General features: G+C 35.9%; 1 protein-coding gene across 1 annotated transcript; it reads left to right on the plus strand.

The window, feature by feature from the left end:
• The first annotated feature begins 2,742 nt into the window (after positions 1 to 2,742).
• On the plus strand, positions 2,743 to 3,629 carry LOC127422561 (heat shock protein beta-7-like). The gene is made up of 2 exons (XM_051666191.1): positions 2,743 to 2,943; positions 3,187 to 3,629. Exons 1-2 carry the CDS (start codon positions 2,779 to 2,781, stop codon positions 3,370 to 3,372), a joined length of 351 nt encoding a protein of 116 aa, XP_051522151.1. The 5' UTR covers positions 2,743 to 2,778; the 3' UTR covers positions 3,373 to 3,629.
• Positions 3,630 to 10,356: the final 6,727 nt, after the last annotated feature.

A 10,356-nucleotide genomic window follows, 5' to 3' on the forward strand; every position in this document is an offset into this window, starting at 1 on the left:
CACTCCACCAGTAAAGAGATCTCATTTGTGATTTGTCATTCTCATGGGTTTGAGCAGTAAGTCTCAGTGAGTCACAGAGCAGATATTGAGATATTACTTCAGCCTAGACAACATTAATCAATGCTCAGGGCCCAAACTATCCAGAAAGAGTGTGGAAAAATTGCCATTAGATGAAAACAGAAAGTACATTTTCAGCTAGAAGTCACTGACATAGACCTTATGATGTAGAGTCACAGAAAGTCTTCAGAGGAGTCTGAATTTAAAAGTGGAGGGTTTTATTACCAGAGAGAGAGAGGTAACAAATGTGAAATAAAGGAGCTTTAAAATACTTCAATTGTGCAATAGTGAATATAGTGAAGGGTGTTGTATAATAAAACACACACCAAAGTGACAACATAGCACAGGCAGGCAGGGGTGTCTTATTGCTTTGGGGTCAATGACAAATAAGGTTGTCTGAGGTGATAAAAATGGGAAATCTAGTTTAAAACAAATGTACACAACTTAATCATTAATTTCAAAAAAGTTTTAGGTCCCACTTTATATTAGGTGTCTTTAACTACTATGTACTAAAATTAAAATATATACAATACAATGCATTTATTGTGTAACTACATGCTGTTCTGTAAAATTCTCACAACATTCACATTTGCTGCTACTGAGGTTGAGATACGGGAAGGTTTAGGAGTAGAGTTAGGGTTTGTGGTTATGTTTAGGGGTAAGGTTAGTGTAACTATGGCTACATTCACACAGTCAGTGTTTGGGATTGACAAGTGTGACTCTTTAAATGTCCTGTTCATACATTATCTTATAGTAGTGGCTTGAATACTTTCTGAATGAACAAACAACCGAAGTCACAACCGTACTCTAACACCTGTTATCATATTGACAGTGACTGAAGTAAATATTAAAGATGGTGATGTCCATAACATCTACATGTCTTATCACAATAACTGCGTTATTAAATAAATAAGTCCAAATGAAGTTCATTCATAGACTCATAATGATCATTAAGTTCACCTGGTGGTCATACAGAATGAACTTAACTATTTAAATTATTTAAGTAAAATTAATTTTGACTCGTCCCTCCTTTTCTTTAAAAAAAAAAAGTTAAAATCAAGGTTACAGTGAGGCACTTACAACACATAATAAGTACATTGTATCAAATGCTTTAGTAAATAGTAGTTAACGACACCTAATATAAAGTGGGTCCTAGTTTTTACAAAATGAAAAAACAAAAAAAATCTGTTACCTTTTAAAACTTCACACACATTAATTGTTTCACTGCTTATTTTCTTTAAAGAATTAATAATAAAAGATTACTCCAAACTACTTATGCCAAAAAAAAATTAAGTATTTCAGCTTTTAGTAAGACTTTTTTTGTTTTTTTATCTATTTATTTTTGACGTTTTTTAATTTAAGCCAGAAAGCATATTAAAATGACTTTGAACTCTGGTGCAGAGGTGTATTCAAGTAATTATTTTGTGTGCATTGCACTTTCTTATGCATTTGTTTTTTCACAACTTAACAGATCCGGACAACAAGAATTTTAGCGTCATGTCATTGACCCTTTTATGAAATGAGGACACAAATTTAATTTTTCACCACTCTTGTGCATTTTTGGGCTGCCATTTGCAATTTTTCACACTCAAATTTAAAAGCTCACCATTCAAACATACTGTGGACTAACTGCAAAATATTGGTCTTATTTTATAGCATTTTATCCCTCACAGATGTGCTCGTCCATAGACATTCAGTCTAATTTTCAGTTCAAGCACCACCCTCGATGTTTCATTGAATATCTCGGCCTCTGAGTGGACTAGAAGCTCAATCTAGGTGTCATTAGAAAGCTGATTGATAGATAACATTTTTTATCATCAATACTCGATAACATACTGTATATTGCCAATGATTTGTTTAGCATGCATTTCCTGCTGGATGGTATATTTTGTTCTGGACATCTAAGATATAACATTGGAGAATTCACACAAGCAAGATCACAGACAAGTAAACAATGGCTCTTTTTTTGTGACAGCTTCCTAAGGTAAAAGCAGATGTACAGTTTTTGGCAATTTGGGGCTTATAGCAGCCGTTATCGGAGCATAAAAGAGACGTTTGTATTTGATGACTTACAGAAATCAAATTTCAATTCTTTTGAAAATCTTTCAAACTGTGGTATTAGGGCAACAAAATGAACTCTCCAGTCACATTCCTGAGAATGAGAGCTTTCATTTGTTATATGATTTGTCCTTTTTGGTGTTATATGAAAGATGTTTATTTTCATATTAATATTTCTACCTCATTACCTCTAGGGGGCGCTAATGCGCAACGCGATATTTTTTGAGGCCGTATTTTGTTATTTTAAGTAACATAAATGCAGAAGTGATGTTATCTCTGAAAAGTTGATATTGTAAGCTATTAAATGATACCTCATATGCATGACTTACTATATGTATACGAAGACTTTAACATTTTAAACGTAAACTTTTTTCATGATATGACACCCCCCTTTGGACCCGCCGATGGGTCCATAGAGTTTAAGGGGTTTTAATACATGAATTGTAAACTGCGGATAATATTTGGTCTCCATGTGTGCTGTGCAGTGATACACACAGGAACTGATGAGCAGCTATTTCACGTCAGAGCTGTTACTATATCAAGTATTTTAGCATGATTGAAATGCTGTATTGACAGATCAGCATCTAGTTTTATAGAATAAACAAGGTTTGAATAGTTTCCTATAGGCTTATAAACAAGACTGATTCAGCCAATTTCTCATCTATGTCTCTCTCTCTTTCAGTTCCGGACTCTGGGCATCCCGCCCGTATGGGTGCAGTGAGGGCGATAGGGGACAGCTACTTCCTGTCCGCAAATATCAGTGGGTTCGAGCCACAGGAAGTGGTGGTGCTAGCATATAATCAGTGTGTAGTTATTCATGCAGAGAAGGTGTGTGTGTGTGTGATCTCATGAGGTATGTTTTGGAATAACACTGAGTTCATGTGACAACTTTTTAGAATACTAGTTTGAAACATTTATTGTTGCATACTGCATACTTTCACATACTGTTTTTTTTAGTATGCAGTATACAGTATATAGTGTGTAGTATGCAATGAGCAGTATGCATGTATTCCGTTCTGAAAACACTCATGCACTTACCAGAATGTCTTTCGTTTATGTCCCCCGTTTCAGACGGGAGCAGACGGAAGTGTCACAGGCAAGTTTACCCATAAGTCTCAGCTGCCAGAAGACATGGACCTGTTGTCTGTAAGCAGCACACTGACTGAAGAGGGGATGCTGGTGATCGGCGTCAGACGCGTCCCAAAACTGCCAACCAAATCTCTGACTCCTGTCTTCTGCTCCGAAACTCACCTTTGACTTCTGTCCTTTGATCTTTGCTCATCTTTACACTGTAGACAAGAGAAGGAACGTTGAAAATGGCATCTTACAATCAAGTCAAATCTGATAGATCTTTTTTATTTGTCACATGGCCTTAATATGTGAATGATTTTATAACAGTTGTACAATAGGGTGTGAGCTCTCTTGTAGACTGCATCAGTATACATACTGCAGAAATAACAAGGATAGTGTGGTCGGATGCTATTCCAAACATAGTTTTATAGCTGAAGTGTGAAAGTTTTGTGCCACCAAATGGAATTGCATAAATAAACATTTGCTGTTTTTCAATGTGCATGCTTACTTTCTTGTGGACTTGTTCGATGTCATCATCCACTGCCAAAAGAAGAAGGTTTTTGAATCGTCATATCGCAGCACATCTCAAAACTTGCAAAGATGTGTTCTTTGACCTCCTGAATTCGTTCTTTCAGGGTACAGTAGCCAGGCAAGACCGGTCTTTACAAGAATGCAAGTCCGTTCCAACATGCAAGTTGAAGAGCTGCAAACGTCTGGTAATAATTTGCAGCAAATGTGAAAATAATGAGTGGCAAATTTGAGGCAAGATTACCAGAACTCTAGATTTTTGTAAGGGGGTTCTTTGGGTTCTCTGCATTGTTCTAACTGCAACAGCTTTCTGAACACACCCTTCATCTCCCATTGGTCAAACTGACAGATAGTCCCACCCCAAACCTACTCCAGTGGTTGAGCCTATGTTGATGTGCCGGGCTGGACAGGTCACTCAAAAACCAACAGAGAAGTGCCACAGAGTGTTTACACTTTTCAGGAAGCTCAACCTACCAATGGTAATTGTTCCATTAAGATGGAGAAAGTACTTGAACATCAATAAAGTTACATACATGAGTTTCAACTCTCCCAAAAAAGATCAAAAACAAAAAGTACATAAAACATTATTTCTACATATTACTTATGGAACGTTTCATCAGCATCTTGGATTATAAATTAGTCAGTGTCTATTTTCACCTCGTGCCAAAGAGATGCCAACGAACAGAAGGTGTGAGCAGTAGCGGATTTAGACATGGGCGACATGTGCTGTTGCCCAGGGTGGCATCTTGCGGGGGGGCAGCACGATGCACCCTCAACCCCCACCCCCCCCCCATCAACAAATTTGGGGGCATGTTAAAGTGAGTTTCACCCAAGGCACCATACAACTACACCCCCCTACCCGGTCCACAATTTTGGGGGCGTGTTGAAGTGGGTTTCACCCAAGGCACCATACAACCACACATCCCCACCCCCGTCAACAACTTTGGGGGCATGTTGAAGCGGGTTTCACCAAAGGCACCATACAATTTTTCCATTTTTCAGTACTCGACCAATTAGCCATGAGCCATGAGATGCAGTATGATCCAGTAAAAGTACAATGTCCCCAGGAATAAAATTTTGTCATTCTTTTATACATTTTTGATATTTTTGTAGAAGGGGTAGATACTCCCACACCCACCTTTTCCAAAAGAGATCGGTTAGATATTGGACTTGCTTCCATCTCCTTTTCACATATAGATCTGTCATGCGAATGATGCATTCCCATGCACCTCCATAATGGGAGCCTGCCGGTGGATTAAAGCTCCACTACCGAGTCGCCAAGTAGAAATGTCACATGCACTTTTTTAGTACTGTTTACCATCATGAAATAGATAACCGTGCCATACCCACTTTCACAGGCATCTGAAAAAGATGTAAACAAGCATAGATGATTTGTCCAAAATCCTTGGGTTTGAAACATCCAAATCCAACACCCTATCCAAATCAGAAATCCAATGAGCCCATTGCCTTTGAAGTATTGGAGATATGTCTTGATGCCAACCCAAGTTTCGTCTACACATCTCCTGTAAAAGTAACTTAGCAGGCAACGTAAGAGGAGCCAGAAATCCCATGGGATCATACACTGAACTAACTACAGACAAAATACCTCTTCTTGTGCATGGTTGTTTTTTCAGCTGCATTTTGAATTAAAATGTGTCAGCTTCTACACACCACTGAAGACCTAAAGTTCTTTCAACAGGCAATCTGTCTTGATCCAAATCCAGTTGTTGGATATCTTTGATCCTGTGTTCTTCTGGAACTGACTACAGCACTTTGCAGCTATTACTGACCCATTTTGTAAGGCAGAAACCACATTTCTGACAAAGAGTATCATGGAGACAGCTGTCTGCTCAGAAAAACAATCAGTGACTGTTTTAACTACTTCAGATGAAAAGAAAGATTGGTTGTCTTCAGCAGTTTGCCTTAAAGCATAACAAGCACACCTTGGAGAAGACACGGCTCCAAACAGATGAACATTCCTTCTGTATGCAGTGACTTCCTGGTTCAAATTCCACCTTCTTCCACCACCTTGACCTGATGAAACATAGCTTGAATGTCAGCCATTAACGCTATTGGTTCTTGTCTGAATTGTATCAAAACTCCCAGAAGTGAACTGGTAAGATTGGGACCTTGCAACAACTGATTGTTAAGTGATGCATTCTTACATGTTGCACCTTGTTGTTTATCTTGAATGTATCCAAATACGGGATCAGATGCCATTCATGACTGTCTTTCAATAAACTCCACAACATGTGAGAAGATGGCTCTACATCAGTTCAGTTCCTCACAAGTTATCTCACAAGCCTTTTCTCTCAGCTTGAAGGGTAACTTTATCACAACAGTTCTCATATTACTTGGCATGTTAAGTTCTTGCATAAAGGAAAGATCATCCATGCTGTTATAACATGCATGCAGAAACAATGAATATGCATGCAAACCTTGTGCATCCTCAGTCTTTATCAAGGGCCAGCCTAAGGCCTTCTCCATGTATGCAGCAGCCACATTGAATTCATTACCAAAGTGTTCCTTCAGAAGACTTTTAGCTAATGCATAACCTCATTCTGGAGCTAAATGCTGGCAACATCAAACCAATTCTCTAGGTTGCCCTGTGGTCAACTGCTCAAGAAATACAAGCAATCCCTTTCATTGCATTTATGAAGAGCCTTTTCGAAAGTCTTCATTCTAGTAGCTTCAAAGAAGTGACACTTGTCTGAATGTTTTATCCCTGATATACAAAACAGCACTCTTCCTAATTATCAAGGATGCACTTGCTTTTGAGTATTTTCCAGTTGTAGTCAAAGCTCACTGGGTTTTTCCACAACAGATTCATGAAGTAACTGTGATCTGTGTTCTTATAGCAGCCTAGAAGTCAATGAAGTGAAAGAACGTTTACATTTATTTGAGTTGAGTTCTTAAACTTTGGGATAAACTCTTGTGCCACCTGAACCCTTGTGCTAAGATTAATGTCGATATTTCTTAAAAGCATTCATTGTTGAATTAGCTCTAGCGGTTCCTTGAGGACATCTGAACCCTCATTAGCCCTCACAGAGTCTCTAGAGCTCCTGAAACCATTAACAAACATTTAGAAACACCACCTCTCACCATTACATATACAGTTCACCTCTGTTTCTTTACAAAAATATGGCTATCTCACCACAAAGATTTTAATGCAGGTTACAAACAAACAAAAACACTATCTTTCAATTACTGAAAATAATGATAATAAAAATAGCAAATATAAAATCAATGTTGATCTACTTTGTTGATCGACATGTAAGATTGTTAATAAATATGATTCTCAGAACGACACATTCTAATACATGATATGGACCACAGTGACATAACTGATCAACATAAGAAAAACATCTGATAAACACAATGTCATTTTGTTCTTTTGGTCCGTTCAGGATGAAATAATGTGAGTGTATCTGACCGTACTTGAGCCCACTGTACATGAGCTTTCTGTAGCCCTCGATAAAAGTCATTTCGGAGATGAGAAAGGCACCGTTGTCTTGGAGATGAGTCCATACACAAAACTGACATGTTCTGTGAGATGCAGCAAAAAAATGTTCTGTCAACGAGCCCCTCTTCACAGAGCAAAAGCAATTTCTGGAATAGTGCGAGATTTTCACTGAAATTGTCCAACTGCAGTTTTTCACCCAGCAGGTGCGAGAGTCAAAAGATATTTCATTCAATGCAACAACAAATCAAAGGAATAGCAAAAAAGAAACTATTTAAGTTAATATGATATATTCAATATATTAAATCTGTAAAACTAAATCAAAACTCTACATGAACCAACACAAAAATAAGCGCCTCCTCCATTTATGAACTGATTGAAGATTATTGGTGAATCTGTCATTTAAGAATCAGAATTAAATGAAAAGGCTAAATCAGCTCATTAAAATGTCAAGATATGGAAAAAAATAAACATGTACAATTTTACAGCAGTAAACAAAACACTCAGATTTCACCTTTTGTTCTGCTCGGCTATTTTTTGTGTTTTTACTTCTTTAATTTTATGAAAAAATGTAAAGATGAAAGTTTGCAAGTGAATCGCACGAAATGTGTCAAGAACATGTCCGGAACATAAGAAATGATATTTTGCTTAAAGAAAATGAGGCAATTTTTACGACCATTAAGGGTTTTTGCTTTGTGACATTATTTTCATGACAATTTAAGGAATATTCCGGGTTCAACACAAGTTGAGCTCAATCGACAGCATTTGTGGCATAATTCTGATTACCACAAAAAAAGTTTTGAATCATCCCTTGTTTATTAAAATAAAGCAGTTACAGTGAGACACTTACAATGGAAGTGAATGGGGTCAATCTGTAAACATTAAAATACTCACTGTTTCAAAAGTACAGACACAAGACATAAACAACATGTGTGTTAACATGATTTTACTGTGATAACATCACTTACTAACCGCATCTGTGGACAGTTATATCCAGGATTACAGAGTTTCATTGTAAAATTGGATATAACTTATAACATCTGTGTCTATACTTTTGAAACAGTATTTTAACATTTACAGATTGACCCCATTGACTTCCATTGTAAGTGTCTCACTGGAACACACATTTGTGCTTTTTATTTTTTTAATAAACAAGGGACGAGTCGAAATTATTTATCAGCCACCAATGCTGTCGACTGAGCTCCGGAATATTCCTTTAAGCACATTTTCCTCCCAAACTCTCATGATCGTTATGCAAAATAAAAATGTTATTAAAATTCTGAAGTGTTTATATGTCATGGTAGTACTTTGATACATGACTGGATTGCCTTTAAATGATTCTGATTTTAATTAAAAGAGAAAGAGACACTTTCATATACTTTTCTATGTAGCCCATATTTATAATTGCATTGTAAAGTTAATATAATGCATTAGTAATGTCTTATAATACACCTTGTTATATGTTATAACTTCTCATAAACAATTATAAACACAATTATAATACTTACCTATTTATAGTTATACTATATATTAGAGTATAATGCATTATAACACAAGCAACATTTAATTTTATCTGCAGAAGTTATAATGTATTATATATATTTGCAATATATACTGTATATAATAGGTGCTTTAAGTAAAGTGACAAAAGCAGTTTCTTCTTATAAACATCTGTAAGATATTTTTAAGTAGTTATAAGACATTAAAAGTCATGCTGGACGTTATAAACATTACACATGCACAAAATACAAAATAACACACATTTAATGTACATTTTGAGATATTATGAAAAACACTTGTAAAGCTACAAAATTAAAATTTATCAGAAAAAAATATGTAATGTTGATCACACATGTAGCCAACTGATTCTCAAACTGATTCTATACTGGACTCTATTCAATAAACTTTAATGTTTGTGCATCTTATTCGGAGACTTATTTTATAAATAACTTCCATTATAGAAGTTTGACTTGTAATATATTGAACTGTATGTTACAAGTTTATGTTATGACTGTTTATAAGAAGACATTTCTTTTGTAACTTAAAGCAGGTAAAGAACACGTATAATATGATCACGTCATAAAGACTTTTGACTGTTTACATTATACAGCACTTATACCATTAACTTTATTAACTTCTGCTGCGTTAACATTGGATGTTGCTTGTGTTATAATGCATTATAAAGTATAACTATGAATAGAGGAAGACTTATAATGTATTATAACTGTAGTTATTATTATTTATGAGAAGTTATAACATGTTATAAGAGACATTATGAATGCATTATAAATGTGGGCTTCATAGAAAGTGTTACCAAATATGCTTCATGTTCTTCATGAAAAAATTTAATATTTTTTGGTTTGAAATATGACTTGGACGTGTTCTTGACTGGTTTCATGAGATTCACCGTTGTATTCGTAAAAGATGTGCTCTCTAACGTTTCAAAACATGCTACAAGAGAGAAACAGAGAGAAACGTTTGTAGTGAAGATTCCTGATCTCACAAGCTGTTGTTTCTTCATGTACGTGTATTTCATGATCAAAACTGTCCCTACCTAAATCACGTGTGTACCTTCAGTTTTACTCCCAAGTCCTAAACCAATCAAAGCACACATTACGTTCACTTGGTTCAAAGGAGAAAAGTGTCACAAAAGGAGAATACATTCACATTCATATAATCAGCACTAACTGTGTTTGTATTGATCTGTTTGTGTCTGAATAAAAAGAATGTGTCATTTTGAATGTTATTGTGTTGAGTGCTGTTGTTTTGACATACGCTGTGCAGCGATTGGCTTAATTTGTGTTTTAGTGCAAACATGCTCACCAGTTAAGTGTGCATATTCTTCCAAAAAAGGTAAAAGGTAGTGTGTAGGCAACAGAGTTCTCAATAAGGAAACCAAGAGAAAGTGCACAGCCTTACATAAGAGCATGAAAACCCAAATGAGTTACGCCTACACTGGCTTTATATAGAGGGACATTTAATGCCCACGTCTCACTGGGAAAAAGGAAGGAACAATGAAAGAAATGAAAAGAGAGAACATGCATTTAAAATCGTATCAGAACACAGCAAAAAATATCAGTATTTTTGTCTTGTTTTCTACACTTAAAAAAAATATTCATGTTAAAATTGCATATCAAAATGCATCAAACTGAACGGTGCAATTTTATTTAAATAAAAACTTC

This window comes from Myxocyprinus asiaticus, chromosome 31, assembly GCF_019703515.2.
Source record: "Myxocyprinus asiaticus isolate MX2 ecotype Aquarium Trade chromosome 31, UBuf_Myxa_2, whole genome shotgun sequence".
NCBI lineage: Eukaryota > Metazoa > Chordata > Actinopteri > Cypriniformes > Catostomidae > Myxocyprinus > Myxocyprinus asiaticus.